The following is an 18,103-nucleotide window of genomic DNA, read 5'->3' on the forward strand; positions in this document are numbered from 1 at the left end:
TAATTTGGAAAAAATACATTTCTTCCTAGCAACAATTTACTTAGAATTGAAACTGTCCTTTCAGTTTAGGCACTTCTGTTTCTTTGTACTCCCAACGATTCACTCTCTGATAACGTAGGGTTCGTAATCCGGTTGGACGACCTCATAGAGTGAGTCGCTGTACAATTCCAGACGTTGAGTCATCTGCAAAATAAAAATATCAAAAGACTTACGGAGCAGCCATAGAAACTTCTGTATGTAAATATATTTTTTATGTATACGAGATATTGTTTTAGTATATTCATAGTCATATTTTTTTTGTTTAAGCTTTACATCTTAATAAATTTTGAATAACAATAAATTGGATTTAAATGTGAATGGAACCAAAAATCATGCAGGTCATCATTTTGGTGACAAAGAATATAAATCATCACACATACTAGTAGTGATTTTTAAGTTATTCTTGATCTTCATACAATATGCTTTAATGACATTCATGTTTTTCTTTCAGATTTAAATTTCCAGATAAGTTATTCACAACAAGAAACCAATTTAACCCTCTCTCAATTAATTATAACAAAAATATACTTACTCTGAAACCCCATTTATCTTTTATCTGTTGGCATAGATTCAAGTCCATTTCAGCAATCAGTAGACCATCCTTCAATCTAGACAGACCCTAAAAGTGATGGAAAATAAATATAAATAGCCAGAGCATTTTTCAATAATAATAATAACTCTCCCGTGATCACCATCTGGTGGTGGTGGTGGTGGGAGATCCCAGTAATTTTACTGATCCATAAGGCAATGCAGGCTGGAGCACAAGCTCCTGGTAGGAACACCCATGCCAGTGAGGGGGGAAATGAAGTTAAGAGTGACCACATCCACATTCTGTAGAGATATTTATCATGGTAGTAACCAGATCTAAGTATGATACTGGCTCTGAAGTCGCCCGGGTTAACAAGGTCCACATTTGTGGGTTAGGCAGAGTCTCACATTCAAAAAATAGGCCACAGTCTCCCTTGGTTACTGGTGGTGAAAGCAGCGATGTCCCAAGCATGGCTACTGCAATGCCCTCAACAGATATCAAGGCTAGGTTGATTCCTCATGTTTCTGTGGCAATGCATCCACAGACCAAAAAGGCTGGAAAACCACGCCAACGGATGAAATGGACAACAGAAATGAACGAGTTTATCATCCGCACTTACTACACCATCACAAGACTCGAAACAAACATGACAGCATACAGACAACAACTACACCATAGATTCACACAACAATATCCTCACCTCACTGTCACCGAACAAAGGGTTGTTGATCAAAAAAGAACAATTATACACAACAACCTTATCCCACAAACAACACTTGAACTTATCAAACAACAGGTTGCTGATCAAATACATCAACAGACAGAAACATTTAACATTAATGAAGATCACGTAACCTGTCAGGATAATCCAGCAACAAGCACTGATTACAGCACACACACAACAAGTACCACTAATGATACTGCAGGCACTTCCCCATCCATCACTGATAACGTAGACATAGAATTAGTTAATACACTCTCACTTATATTTCAGGAAACACTCACTAAATATACAGGTACAGATCCCACACAAAGACCACGAATACCGAAAATCAACACGTCAAAGGTAGTAGGAAAAACACTAAATTATGTAAACACTCACTTACTACCAAACTACATTCATTCAATTTCTACACTCTCAGACATTCATACATTAGTTTATGCTGGGGCAGTCACAGTAGTAACACACCATGGACTGAAAATACACTCACAGACAGACACACACAAAACACAATTCTATCACAAGCCTGCCTGGCAGAGAAGAATAGAAACACAAATAAATGACATTAGACAGCAATTAGGCAGGCTGACACAATACACTAAAAACAACATAACACCCAAATTAAAGAAACAACTCAAAAACATTTTCAAGAAAATCAAAACACACACAAAACATGAACATCACAACACACACATTACAGAATACATCGATACACTAAAACAAAAACTCGCAGCCAAAGCACGTAGACTCAAACGATACAAAACATGTACACTACGAAAACAACAAAATAAATTATTCACAAACAATGAAAAACTTTTCTACAGACAAATCAGTACCAAAACAAACACTGATACACAGCACAGTGGCACACCAACAGAAGAAGAACTCACAACTTATTGGTCTTCTCTTTGGTCCAATGCTGTTACACACAATGCTGATGCAGGCTGGATCAAGGAGGAGAACAGAAACTTGCATAACATACCAACTATGCCCTGTGCTGAAATAAACATACACGACATTCGCTACGCTGTTAACAGAACACACAACTGGAAGACACCTGGTGTAGACAACATTCACAATTTCTGGTACAAAAAGTTTACATCACTGCACCAGGAACTAGCTAAACATCTAACACACATCATCATCAATCCACAAGACATGCCAAAATTTCTTACTCAGGGCATCACCTACATGAAACCTAAAAACAACAAAACCACAGACCCCACACAATACAGACCAATTACATGTCTTCCAACACTCTACAAATTATTGACATCCTGTATCACAAACAAAATATACAAACATGTTGAAGAACACGACATTCTTACAGAACAACAAAAAGGTTGCCGTAGAAATCACAGGGGATGCAAAGAACAGTTACTCATAGATTCAGTCATTCTACGGCAAGCACACAAACAACACAGAAACATACACATGGCATATATAGACTACAGAAAAGCATTCGACAGTGTTCCACACAGTTGGCTGCTACATATTCTACACATGTACAAAATACATCCATCACTCATTGCATTCTTCGAAAACACTATGCAGCACTGGAGAACAACACTACATCTCAGGGTTAGTAACACTTCCATACAAACAAACGAAATATTCATTAGGCGAGGAATTTTTCAAGGAGATTCCTTGAGTCCTCTCTGGTTCTGCCTAGCCCTGAATCCATTATCCAACATGTTAAACAACACGCAATACGGCTACAATATCAGACACGAAAAAACAACACAGTTTACACTCTCACATCTCATGTACATGGACGACATAAAACTTTATGCATCCACACAAAAACAACTTCATCAACTCCTACAAATCACACATTCATACACTAAGGACATACAAATGGAGTTTGGCCTAGACAAATGCAAAAAACTTCACATAGAAAAAGGAATCCTGAAGAAAGAAGATTTTGCACTTGGAAATGGAGACGTTATTGAATCCATGGAAGAGGGCGAGTTCTACAAGTACTTAGGATTCCAACAGGCCAAACTAACAGAACATACACAAATAAAGCAACGATTAATTAAAGAATACCAAAGTAGGTTAAACGCTATACTTAGAACACAGTTAAATGCAAAACACACAGTTAAAGCAATAAACACATATGTCATCCCAGTACTCACATACTCTTTTGGAGTTATACATTGGACTCACACAGATCTCGAGCAACTCCAAAGGAAAACAAGAACAACACTTACTAAGCATAAACAACATCATCCTAAATCCGCCACAGAAAGATTAACCCTTCCACGTAAAGAAGGCGGACGTGGCCTGATTGACATAGTTAACCTTCACTACAAACAAATACAGTCACTGCGAGAGTTTTTCTACAAGAAACAAGAAACATCACAGTTACATAAAGCAGTAACTCTAGCAGACTCAAATAACACACCATTAAACTTACACTCACAACATACAGACATGACACAACATATAAAAAGCATAGACAACATTAAGCAATCATGGGCTCAAAAGGCTCTCCATGGCAGGCATCCTTACGACCTGGCCCAGGATTTTGTTGACAAAACTGCGTCAAACAGCTGGTTAGATCGGGGATGCCTCTTTGGGGAGACGGAAGGATTCATGATTGCCATACAGGATCAGGTCATAAATACTAAAAACTACAGAAAACACATACTCAAAGATACAACACTCACAAATGACACATGCAGAAAATGTCACATCATGCCAGAAACTATACAACACATCACTTCTGGTTGCAAGCTCTTGGCACAGACAGATTACTTACATAGACACAATCAAGTAGCAAATATAATACACCAAGAGCTTGCAAAGAAACACAAATTGGTAAACATCCACGAACCATACTACAAATATGTTCCACAGACAGTATTGGAAAACAACACGCACAAAATGTACTACGAGAGAGCCGTAATCGCAGATAAAACAATTTACCACAACAGACCAGACATCACACTCATTGACAAACAATAAAATCACATACATTATAGACATAGCCATTCCAAACACTCACAATGTACAAAACATGCACTGAAAAAATTAGCAAGTACACAGAACTCGCCCAGGAAATACGGCATCTGTGGAGGATGGAAAGAATGTTTATTGTACCTGTCGTTCTCTCCTGTACAGGTGTGATACCACACACACTACACAAAAGCCTGGGAACATTACAATTGAATAGAAATACATCTTGTTACAGAAGGCCACTATATTGAATATATGCCATATTATTAGGAAATTCCTGAATACAGACACAGACACACTTATTTAATTTTAGTTTTGTTTTGGTTGCTATGCCTCGACTCTGGTCTGGCATAGTACACAGTAACCAGTGTCAATCGAGTATAAACCACTAAACCCAACATAATAATAATAATAATAATTAAAGGTCCATTGAGAATTAAATTATAAACATGAGATAGTGCTGGAGCCCAGTTTTATGAAGACATTTGTACTGTTAAACACAATGGCAATTCTAAAGGCTGACACAAATGAGTCGACAAGGTTGCTTCGACACGTAGACATGCTGGTTTTTATATAATAAGTGGATTCAGGGCCGAAAATGCTCAGTTTGATTTCAGACAAATTTGCTTAGACCAATATGATTTGACAGTGACTCATTTTGCACCAAGCTTAACAATAGCTTAACTAGAGGTAGGTTTAAAATTGTGTGTTCTGGCAGTAGGATATTAGAAAGAGTCTGTTGTAAGTGCACTTTTCAATGTTGAGATGTTCAACAAAATTATAACAAGATATTAATCTTTATAACGTTCATATATATTTGTACTAAATATCGTATGAAAATTTTTACTTACGGGTGTTCTCGTGCCATCGGGAGCCGTAATGTAGCTGGATCCTACATTTAGTAGCAAGTAATTTAACCATAAATGCCTAATATTTTCATCATTCATAAACATTTAAGCAAAAAGTTAAAATTTTTACCATAAAAATATCCAAAATCTTTATGAGCTGAAATAAAACATTCACATTTACTTGTCACAAATAAAAATGTATTTACAATTCTATATATTAAAAACTTACCGGGCTTTCCATCTGCCGACGTAAATTCTCTAGGAAAAATTTCCTGCTCGCACATTAAATTTCAAATTAAAAATGTTGTTTCTTTCTTTACCAAAGTCAAAATAAAGAATACAAACCGTTCCGACTCTGTTGATGGCGCACGTAAAATAACTGTTGGCTACGGCCGCATTTCTTGCTTCTATGGGCCACAATGGCTCGCTGGAAAAATAAATTTTGAAATAGTTCTCTGTAATTTTTAAGAACGATTGTCATCTCCAAACCATTATTAATTTTTAATTGTATAAATGTCAACTTGTGTTTACAAAAAGATAAAAATGCTAGTCGACACTCAAATATAAAAAGTTGTTCTCAAAGGCTATAGAACCAAATTAGAGAAAGGAACAACTGAATAATTTGTTTGTAAATCTTCCTTTGTTGACTTGGTTTACACTTGGTTTAAAGCTAAGTTAGAATGCGACTGCTTAAACAGGCTTTGAACACTAACATAAAGTCAATTGGTCAAACTAACTGACTTCGGCAAAAGCCTAGACATTCTCAACTTCTAACAATCCAGCAGTTCATATCTACTTTGTAGCAATTTGTATGCAAATGTGAATCTAGCTTTATAGTTTTGAGAGATGATATTAACTTTCTTTAAAATTTTCTTGTTTTGTCTCTATGAGGAATCATTTTAAAATAGCAAAATATATTAATTTTCTAAAATCAAAACATGACAAGAGGTAACAAAATTCATATACACTTCCCTCACCCTTTCTTGTGTCAAGTGAAACAAAAAAGACGAAGAAAAAGATTCGTAACTTTTGTTTTTAGAATGTGATATAAATTAATTGGCTCTGCTAATAAAGTTATTAATAAATTATCATAAATTCGGATGAGACAACCAAAGAAAATAATTCCGAAATAATTTACCTTAAATTTCCTACCGTGGCGGAAGGATTGAAAACGATTTCTGCGCCGTTGATACCATACATCATCCAGTTCTGCGGATGGTGACGACCGTAACATATGTTAATTGCAATTTTGCCTAAAAAGATAACAAATCTAAGTGTAATGAGCAGAAAGAGTTTAACGATTAATTCATTGAAATGGGATGAAATTCTACACAATTATTTGCATAGTAATATGTGTTAATGTAAGATAGCCACCGGGTGGACGACAATATCCCATCAGTTTGTAAAAATGTTCAGTTTTAAGCCAGCCCTACATATTCATTATTTTCAAATGCCAAGCAAACATTTGGCCAATACCAAGTAGCCTTAATGATTTACTAATATTCAGTTGACATTGTGACTAATATTCGGTATTTGCCATTTCCGAATCCTTGTTGGTACATTGTGCCAAGTGAGTAATCATTCAGCAATTGGCAATTGGCAAATGTCTGGAGCTGGCTTTAGAGGTGTAGAAAGACACACAATTCAAGGAAACAACCAAGACAGACTTATAATTCCCTCGGAAAAGAAAGCGAGAACCATTCTCGCTTTCTTTTCCGAGGATAAAATTGTTACATTTAAAGAATGTCTCCATATAGATTTTGAATATAAACGAGGAGAGTGTGGGGTATTTGAGAAGTTAATACAGAGAAAGTTGTTAAAAAGATCCGTAATTAGCAAATATCAAGTAGGGCAAGAGAAGAAAGTAAGATTATAATAAGACAGATAGGTAGATCACAGATGGGACACATTCCGAGAGAAAATGGAATAGTATTAGTAGTGTTAGAAGAGTATATTGTTGGAGTCATGCAGTAAGGTTGTGTGTCACTTTTCTTCTAAATGACAAGTGAATGAACTTAGAAAAATAAGATGATATTCAAAGAAAACCTACGAAGAGGTTTCATTGAAAATCATAAAAGTGACATACAACCTTCTAGAATATACCTAACAGTATGAAAAAATAGGGAAAAAAAGAGAAAGAAACACAATGCTAGATGGCTCGGACAATGAACTCGGCCTTCACTATGGGAACAAATGAAGAGAATATAGTTGTAGTTTTACAAACTGCTGAATAATAGAGTAGCAATAATGGTAATGATGACAGAATGTAAAAGAATTAAAATTATCTAAATAAAAGACGACAAAAAAGATTTTGAAAAAATATTAGACGCTAAAGAGGAAATTTGTAAGTAAGAGAAACAGCAAATAAAATATGTCAACAATTCTAATTGTGTTTTTAAATAATAGAACTTAATTAGATCATCAAAATATGAAAGTAATAATTAATTTTCAAGTTATGCAATTTATGTACAAATGAAAAATACTTACCCCATTGTGTCTGAAACACAGGATGTCCCAAGTTTCCCTCCATGTAATACGTAGACTGAAATAACAATCAATCTCAAAGTTTTGTCATTTACATAAATATTTTAACTGTACTTTTAATTAAATACACTGAACAATCAATATCTGTCATCACATTGGATGCCAATAAATCAGATACTATATTTTACAGCATATAAGATGCACCCTCTTCCAGCACGGAAAAATAGCCTATTGAAGAACATTTGGGGAATTCGTTAGCCTGCGAGAGATTGCAACTTTATCATCAGTATAATGGTCTATGGTTAAGATTATAGAAATATGTTTGTAGACTGACTCAGCCGATTGCAGAGACAATATTTAGATACCAATGACGATTTAGAGATCGTGTAGACGGCACGCAGTTCAGAAAAGTTTCATTGCAGAGACGGCATTTCTCACTTGCCACTGTTTGGAGAGCCATTAGAAACAAGTTATTTGACCTACTTTCTAGACTCCCTCGTTAGCAGGTTTAGACACAATTGTACCCGAGGAAAAGTCACCATATTCATTTGTTGATGGTGGCAAAGTTTATGTTATAATGGATATTATTCATTTAATAAATATTGTAAACTGGATGAATCAAGAAAATTATTCATCTCGACAGTTACGAAGAGAGAACGTAATTCGAGATCAAAGTAATCCTTCAGAAATCTATTCCGAAGACGAAATTCGAATTGGTATAGATTTTCTAGATCTGGATTTCTTCATATATTAAATCGTATTGGCGACAAAATTAAGCATCTAGACGGAAGAGGATTGCCATTAACTACCAAACGACAGTTGTTGACGGCATTACGATTTTATGCCATCGGAAGCTTCCAGAAGGTAGCCGGTGATCTTATTGGAGTTTACGTCACTACTATATGCAGGTATCTATCAAACCATTATTAAATAAATTTACATTTTTTTGTATAGTAATAGAGACATTTATAATAAGAATGAGGTCTTGTTTAACGTTTGTATTAAGTTATATATTGTATTATTTATTATCGCCGTGTCATTATCAGAACCATCCAAAGCCTTTTAAATGACTATTAAATATGCAATGGCCTATATAATTTTCTAACATTTAAATTGTTATGCCTTGTTATAAAATAGTTATGTGACTATTTCTTTGACATATATGAAAATAAAAATATCAAATAATATCTCAAACTGATAACTTTAATGAAAATATATAATTGATGCATTGTTTAAATGTATATTTCAGGTAATCTGTGATGGAAAGATGAAAATTATAAATATTGTCACTCGGTGGCCAGTTCAACGCACGACGGTAGAATTGTTTCTAACAGTAGTATTAAAGAAAAACATCAAGGATATTGTAATGGATATCTGGTTGGTGACAGCGGCTATCGTTGTTTGCCTTATTTAACGATCCCATTTTTACATCCGCAGAATCGTGCCGAAAGACGGCATAACAAAGCTCATTCGTCGGCAAGAAATATCGTCAAGAGATTATTTGGGATCTGGAAAAGACGACTTCCGTGCATTGGAAGTTGTCCGAGAACCGAATTAGACAACACACTTAATATAATAATAGCCACAGTAATTTTGCATAATTGGGCCATTGGTTTTAAAGAGGAGGAGTTTATTACAGATCATTTAAATGAAGAAAGAGAAGAAGAAATTTCAACAACGAACGAGCAATCAATTTCGGGATCTGCTCTTTGAAGATCTATTGAACCGCAATATTTTAGTTGAACGAAACGATACTTTAGGACTATCACAAAAGATCCTTTTCAGGATCGTACAATTTTGATAAAGAGTGAGCCTGTCACAGACAAAATAATTCTGTTTTTATTCATTTTAAATAAAAATATTATGTAACAAATTAAATAAACATTCATACAATTGTGTTATTCATCCATATTTCCTCAAAAAGATTTAAATTATGATTTCTTAATTCAAATTTCTTTTGGAAATATATTTAGTTTAATGTTTATTCTACCAAATATTTGATTATTTTACCATAAAATTATCAGATTTATGTTGACATTTTATGTATTTGATGTGGTTAAAAATAGTTTTAAAGTCAATATAGAATTTATTCATAGAAAGCTGAGCTAGAAATATAAATTAATGTCTTCATTTTATTTACAAATTTCAAAATTTTGTTTAAAACTTACATCTTGGACTTAACGCATTACTTAGATATAAAATATGAAAATTCCGTATTATAAAATAACTTATTTTTAATCTCTGTTCTTCTAGTATACTCTATTTGATAAACAAAAAGTTGAAAAAGTTGTGAGTTTTAATTTACTCAACAAATATTAAATGAAATTTATGTAATCAAGCAAGTTATTCTATAAATGTATTACTTCAAAAATTTTCATTAAANATGTTAGCTTCTCTAAAAACAGATTTATTTATTTAGAGTATGAAATATTTGTTAATTATTGTATTTACTCTAACATTCTAATAATTTTATTGCAGTCACAGATGAATTGTTGTCTCAGTAAGTAATATTTTTAAAATTTGATTAATTAATAAGACAATTTTATGCAAATAAGTTAATTTTTAAGTAAAATTTAAAAATATGTTTTCTTTACTTTTAGACTTAATTTTATATTTAAGACTCCGCTTCTGTCGGCGCTCGATTTAATCGATCATCAAAAGGTGATACACATAAGCACACCGAGTAAAAGAGAATTGTTTCAAGTGATCGGCAGTTCGGGATTATTGTATCTCTGCTTTCAAAGTAGCAATTATTGTAGTTGTTTGGCATACAGATATTCAGGTTTGATTATTTAATATTTTATTATTAAGTTTAGAACTTAAAAATTTTGAGACTTATTTGACTCCATGTAAATTAATAGTATATGAAGATAAAATATTGATTGACAGCTTTCAAGTGCCTGAAGATATGAAGATGCAACATTAAAATCTTAAAAAAAATTTTTAATCCTAATAAATCTGACATTCTGAAAGTTGTTAAACAATATGATATTTGATGCTTTTGGGGAGCTTCTATCTTCATAAACTACTTTTTTGAAACTGTTTTATAGATTTTGAAGATGGAATATCCTGACTTTTTTTTTGCTTGGTTCTAATCCAAGATCAAGAGAATTGATCATGCCTTTTTATTATGATAGCGGTCTATAGAAGTGTTTCCAAAATTGGCTTCTGACCTTAGAATATATGTAAGATTAGTCAAAAACAGTAAATTACTATTACTTTTCTTCTATATTGAATTGACTGAATGATGAAGGATGGAGTCAATATACCTTTCTTTACTCTCTGTACACAGTTTAAGAATGTTTATAGTCTCTATTCTGAGTCTATACACACTTCATTCATGATAACATTTCACAGATTAAATAGTGTGTGAACATGTTATCATGAATGAAGTGTGCATAGACTCAGAGACTCATGCTGTTCAATTCAACTGTCTACAAACTCTTGACATTATATTCCTGAATCTTGTTCTTAAACATTCAATAAATGTATACCTTCTATCATTCTGTAATTGAATTGAACAGAATTATATCATTTCTCTGAAACAGATAAACACTTTATAAACACTGTGTAATGAAAATCATCAAGTTCATATGATACATAAATAGTTGAGATAATGAAATTCTACATGTTAAATGAAAAAATATTATCATTTAATGAAACCAAGGATGAACCCAAACATTGTTTTAAATTCATTATAAGTTAAAATAACTCTTGAAAACTTCAATTGGTAGAATTTAACTTATATTGCAGTTTTCTAGAATAAATGTCTTAAAATTACATATGCTCTCCTTAAATGTTTTCTTGCTTATTTCTTTTATTTTTTAGTTATTATTACTTTAGAATATTCTGGAAGAAGAGAATCGGCCCAAAGCGAGACTTGAACCTGCAACTCTCCCATATTGTGCAGTTGCGGATTTGAGTTGTTATTATTTCTTATTTATGTCTAAACAAACACTTAATGCACGAAATTTGAAATACAATATCTAAATAAGTGGCAGATTATTAGAAATCAAATGTTTTTGGTCTACAGATCAAAATCAGGATACACCAAATTTGAAAACAGGAAAATTCAAAACAGTATTTGAAATACATGATTCAAAATGATTAATACAGATAAAAATTACATATAAAAATTAAATTAAATATATGAAACACTAAATATAATAAATTATTAGCTGTAATTAAGAATACAGCATTAGTACAAGGTTTGAACGCTTAAAATGGTGAAGACTTCAGGAGTTAGATGTAAGAAACTTCCGTACTGAGTCATTATATATAGCATGGATATTTGTTATATCTAACTTCCTGAATTCCTCACACCTCATACTTATGCTGTATTCTTAATTATAATACATAGATATAATATATTTTTTTATCCTATGTTTTTATGTAATTATTTGTATTAACCATTTTGAATAATATTTTGGAGTGTTTCCATTTTTTTGAATTTGAATGTAATCAAATGGTCTATAAATAGGCTGATAATGTATTACTAGAAATCAAACGTTACTTGTTTTAATACTGTAATTCTAATTTAGTTTTTTTTTTATTTATTGTTGTTAAATTACAAATAATTAACTTGAAAATTTATTTTATTTACAGTTTTAAGAAAAGAAGAATATCCTATGGTAAATATCTTATTATTAAAAGTTTATTTATTTATTATTATTTTAGTTTAAAAATATCTATTACATACTTCAATCTAAAGGAAATTGGTTATAAATCACAATTCATTCATTAAATGTTAACTTAGAAAATATTTACAATCAAAGAATTGTTCAACAGGAAAGTGGCAATTTTTTTATAATTGAAAATCTTAAAATATTAGAAAAGAGTCGACAAAATATTAAGCAAACTCAAAGAATACTCCCACAGAATTCATAACAATGATCATCATATGCTGATTCATACAAAGCAAGTCTATACTTGCCTGAGTTGTAATGCAGGTTAAAATCTGCATTACAACTCAGGCAAGAATGTACATGGAAGTTATTTGAATTTTTGCATTTATAGGTTTTCCATATATCTATTTTTCTAAGAAATTATGTTTAAAAACCAGAAATTCAAATAAACAGAGTTTCTCTGTATTCTTATCTTATATTCAAATTTATTAGCTTTTAGATCAATTAAGTTTTTCATACATCTTACAAGCATGTTAATGGGTTGTTGGTATAAGTGAGAGTGGGATTTAATACAGAAATTAGAAAATTACTATCACATATGTTTTCCATAATCTGTTCATTTATTACAATGAATTATAATTTCTATTAAAGATGTAAAATCAGATATTCTAGATGTTTATTTCTATCTCTTGACATCAGTAAATCTCCAATTTTTAATCTGCTACTTTCTTGGAAACCACTAGAATATCTTCTTTAAACCTAAGTATTTTCAGGCTTAATACAAATTAAAACTTTACAGCATCAAATTTAAAAACAGATAATGTATTTAAACTTGATGTTACAGGTTTTATAGCATGTTTTACTTCTAATGATTGGCTGAGATGTCTGAAAGTACACGGCTTAAAGAAGATACTGGGTCTCCAAGAAGGTAGAAGATTAGAATGTTTCAATTCAGGCTTGTAAATTCTATTCTAATAACTGAATTTAAGTTATTAGAATAGAAATTTGGAGGAGAACTGCTTTTGATGCTTCTTGACACACACAGAAAACAAAAAACAAACTGCTTTCTGTGTATCAAGAAGCATCACGAACAATTCTCAAAAATACAAAAGTGAAAAACTTGATCATGTTGGGCCCATATCGGAAGAAGATCTTCCTCAATTGGAGAGTAAAAATTAAAATCTTTCATAGTTTAAAGATATAAAAAAAAATGTTAATAAGTTATAAGAGAATGCTATAGTAGAAACTTGCATTTTCACATGTATTGAATTCTTTAATGTTTTAATTTTAATTGATTACAATGTCTCAAATCACTTTGGCTATGAAGCATTTCCAAAGTGCTTTATACTTGCAGTCTAATGAATTAAGAATTAGCATATTTCATTATCAAATTGGCATAATACTGAACAGAATGTTCATTATATAATGAGACCATTGGAGATAGTAACAACTAATTATGCTAAAATCTTAGACTAATGATTTTTACCATAATGTTTTGTATGAATTTTCATAGAAAAGTAAACTTATTTATTTTTATGTCATCTATCCACAGCAACACTCTCATGATACTAAATCAATACATTGCACTGTAGGACTAGTTTTAATATACAGGGGAGCTCAAAAGTCAGTTTACTAAGCTCTGTTTTAAGAAATATTAAAACTAGTTTGAAACAGCCGCATGCTACTAATTGTGATTCAGAAAATTTATTGGAACAACTAAATCACAAAAAAAACCATTAGATTTGTGCTTGGCAGAGATTCTCAGAGGGGCAAAAGATGCAAATTGCCTTAGGGCCCCTAGGTAATCTGTTTTTCTTTCTCTAATTTAATATAATTTACTTTGTTATAGGGCCCCTCCAATATGTATTTTTTTCCCAGGCCTCTATTACTCTCTGTGACCTGTGGATTAGTGTTAAAATTAACTCAATACAGTACTATGGAATCTTTATTTTCATATATTTTATAAGTAAAGATAAATGTTTCTTTAAATGATAATTTCTGTATCATTTCAGTGTAAACACGTTTTAGCTGCTAGACTCAGTCAAGCCATGGGACTTTGCAAGGAAGTTCAATATTCGGACAAAACCTTAGCATTAATGATTGCTAACATAGAATGATGTCAAATTGTTTATATTAAGTAACATAACTCATTATACAATGTAATATTGTACTGCTTACAGATGAATTTTTAATATTTTAAGAAATTTATTTATAATTTAAATTATCGATTTTTGTCACAGGTATACTTCAAATTNATCATACCCCTTCTCTTCAACTACAGAATAATTTTTAAATGTCATTTACCATAAATGCTGTCTCTGCAATTGGCTGACTGTGTATGAAAGTTCCAGATTTTACACAATATTATATTAATTGACAAGACTACTGTGACAAATCCATAATGTGTAGCTATAATTACCATGCTAGAATGTTTCATTTACTTATACAGTAACAGACCAATTATCTGACAAGCTTGGGATGGAAAGTGGTCCAGGTTTCTGGATTTTTTCTTTTTCTGGACTCAGGCTAAATATACACAAGGTGTTCATAATTAAAGTTCACATTTCAAAAAGATCAGCAGAGTATTGTTATATTTCACATGAACTTGTCTATAGTGATAGAATTTTATTTTAAAACAAAATAGTTACAAAATGTCCACAAAGGCAGCAAGTGGTACTGCAAAACTGTAGTGAATAACTGAAAATGTCTCAAAATTTATACATATGGTACACTGTATTGTTACACAACAGCAGGCATGATAAGCATATCATGCATGCACCAAACTCAAGTGATATCATTAAATTTGCAATTTGATAATCATGTTGTCAACAATGGAAGTCAGCATATTCAATTGTGCTATTGCCTTAAAACACATTAAATGGTAATTTTTATCATAAATTTTGAGACATTTTAAATTATTCACTACTATATCACAATGCCACTTATTGCTCTAGCTGACATTACGGTAACTAGCTTTTTTATTTTCAAATAAAATTCCATCAACACAGATATCTGTATGCGAAATATAATGGCCTTACGCTGATTAGTTCCCGAGTTATATCTTTTTGAAGTGTGAACTTTAATTAATTATGAACACTATATTAAAATATAAAATAAACACTAGAAAATAAAGAATGATTATTAATGACTCGAATATGTAAATACAATAATCACCAATGACAGAACATCATATAGAAATATGTTATAAATTAATTACCTCGTTGAAATCGCCAATTCGAGGAATGTGGTTTTTTCTGGTTTTTCCCAAAACATTTCCACTGTTGGATATGACAATTGCCGTATTCCACAAGGTATTGCCATGAACCTCGTCTCTCTCTAGTATTGGTGAAATTATTACCATATTATACTTCTTTGCCATCTAAATAATGATAAAAGTGTGCTTTAAGAACAAAAGCTCTTAATGAAAGCTGGAAAATATTAAAATAATGTTTAAGAGTTTCCCTCCTCCGTGCAAACCTGTTGGCACAACTGCGTCGAGGGGCCGTCCTCGGCGGATTCTGCAAATTCGCACCACGGGTATTTCTCTCTGGTACAAAATGCAAACGGCATAGCTACGGAATAAAAACATTGATCATTACGTAAATATATAATTGAATACAGTATACGGTACTTAAATATACACTAACTCCATGCTTCCTGGAAACAAATCACGTTTACTCCACAGAGTGCGGCGGCTTCTACAATATCTTCTATTCTATTAAAAATGGCCGATCGCTGTTCCGAAATCAGGGCCGTAGTGGGAAGGACGATCGAATTTTGGACGACGCCGACACGAACAATACGTTTTGCCCTCAGTTCTTCCGGTTCTGCCGTAAATACGTATCCCTTGATGTCGAAATCTTTCTCTTCTGAAATTTTTCTTGCTTGCGACGGAATGTCTAATGATCTGTTATAAAATAATATTCCATTTTAAATCAATATTTCAAGTACCTTAATTATAATTTTTTATAATAAACTAGTGTAAGCTGCCAATACAGTTTCAACAGTAAATGTATTTAAATTGCTACCTTATATTCCTTTAGTATTGCAAGCAAAATAGTATTTTCGATTTGTTATTCCCACGGAGTGCACGGCAGCTAATATCCAATTCCTTAGGGGAACAGTCAGTCTCAAAACTGACTAAACCAACCCTCCACATCAGAAATTGCACACATGGTTTACCTTTATTAATATTGTCTTTATTTTTGTGATACATTACTCTTCATTAAATTGTGTACATTGGGAGACAAACCAAATGAACAGATGCCACAACATAGCTGACATATCTATGTATCCATCCATCATTAGCTAAAGTGCTTTTAAATAGCACGATATATCCTAACAAGTAACATAATTAAAGTCTACTTTGATACTTCTACGTCATTTGCACAATGTTCTGTCGTTCATTTGTTTATAGTTTTTTAAATTTGTAATATCCCATTCGGTCCGCAGGTCAAATTTGACGACAAACATTAAATGCAATCGAAAACATTAATTACAGTTAAATTTCCGCCACCATTTACGAGTCCGCCTCGTCGTTCGTTGCCGTCGGTCACATTAACCATTACGTGTGGCAATTTACCTATAATACATGACACCGAGTCTCGCTTAGTTAAGTACCTCTAGGCAGCACAAATCTCCCTCTCTTGCCTTTAAACTAAGACCAATCTGACATTTAAAAAAGAAACTGCTTGAGAAATTTTGTAAAATACGTACTTTTACATTTTGCCACCTTAGTCACACGGTAAATAAATAAAATTAATTAATTAATTATTGCATATCAGAGAACCTTACGATAGCTCTAGAACATTGCAAAACAGGTTTAAAAAGTTTATGTATTATAAAAACAATGTGTTCAAGTTAAAAGCTAAAGAAGTGTTGTTTTTTTTTTATTATTTTTATATATATCGGAGCAATGATTTTCAATCCAGTTTTTGGGGCATGCTCGAGGCGTGGCAACAGGTTCCAAGGATGTCGCAACATTTTCCCGAAACCTTTACTCGAAGCTTAAATAAATTATTGGATATTGGGTTGGATGCGCACACTACCGCACCAAAATAATCCACTTAAGACTTCAAAAAATGTAGAAAAACCACTTCTAAACCCATTGCTCTAGAATTTATATATGCATATAAATTCTTGAGAAATGGTGTGTGTATGTGTGTGTATATATATATATTTCAATTAATGTATAAAAGCTCTTTAATTAAAGACTTCTTTAGATCTTTTATACAGTTAAGAAATGTTTTTTAAAATATAAACATAAAAGTAATTTTATACTTCAATTTTCCTCCATATAATAATCTGTTAACTTCTTGCAATTCATCTTCCGGTAAATATTTTTCCAGAATACTTTCTAAACTTTCCATTTTCTCTTCGTTTTTCGTCTCCTTTCCCGATTTATCCGCCATGTTCCTTTGCTCGCATCACCCTGAACTTTGATCTCTCCTCCCTTCGCGACCATCCTCCTCCCGCATCGTCCCCTCTAACAATACTTCTCCTGGCGGTCTCCATCCTAATTAAAAATAAAAATAAAAAATGGCTATAATTTTCGATTTTTAATGGATTATTAGGTTAAAAAATATATATTTTTTTTTAAATGGTTTTCAATCCATGATATTTTTGTTTTTAGGATTGATTAGAATACCTATCATAAGAAACTGTCCTAGAGTGACGCATTTACTTTATAAATAAAAGGACTAAATATGGCCGCTTATTTATTTATTTTAAAATCTTTTTAAGATTTTCAGTTGCTGTTACAAAATAGAAGAATAAATATCAGGTAGTAAAAGGGAGTGTTTTTAATATAAAGTTACACAATGCGTAATATTTAATTAATGAGTTAAACAGTAATAACTGGATTAAACATGGAGGATCGGTGGCTTAAAGGAAATAA

General features: G+C 32.1%; 1 protein-coding gene across 1 annotated transcript; it reads right to left on the reverse strand.

The window, feature by feature from the left end:
• Nucleotides 1-47: 47 nt before the first annotated feature.
• On the reverse strand, nucleotides 48-17,704 carry LOC111623174 (beta-ureidopropionase-like). Its single transcript, XM_023365643.1, has 12 exons — nucleotides 17,488-17,704; nucleotides 15,855-16,114; nucleotides 15,685-15,779; nucleotides 15,425-15,586; nucleotides 7,586-7,640; nucleotides 6,237-6,351; nucleotides 5,444-5,525; nucleotides 5,328-5,370; nucleotides 5,229-5,255; nucleotides 5,102-5,142; nucleotides 572-658; nucleotides 48-183 (listed from the first exon to the last, which is right to left on the reverse strand). The coding sequence occupies exons 1-12, from the start codon at nucleotides 17,616-17,618 to the stop codon at nucleotides 100-102; spliced, it is 1,182 nt and encodes a 393-aa protein (XP_023221411.1). The 5' UTR covers nucleotides 17,619-17,704; the 3' UTR covers nucleotides 48-99.
• Nucleotides 17,705-18,103: the final 399 nt, after the last annotated feature.

This window comes from Centruroides sculpturatus, unplaced genomic scaffold, assembly GCF_000671375.1.
Source record: "Centruroides sculpturatus isolate CEXI.00-Female unplaced genomic scaffold, Cexi_2.0 scaffold8, whole genome shotgun sequence".
In the NCBI taxonomy this organism is placed as follows: Eukaryota; Metazoa; Arthropoda; class Arachnida; order Scorpiones; family Buthidae; genus Centruroides; species Centruroides sculpturatus.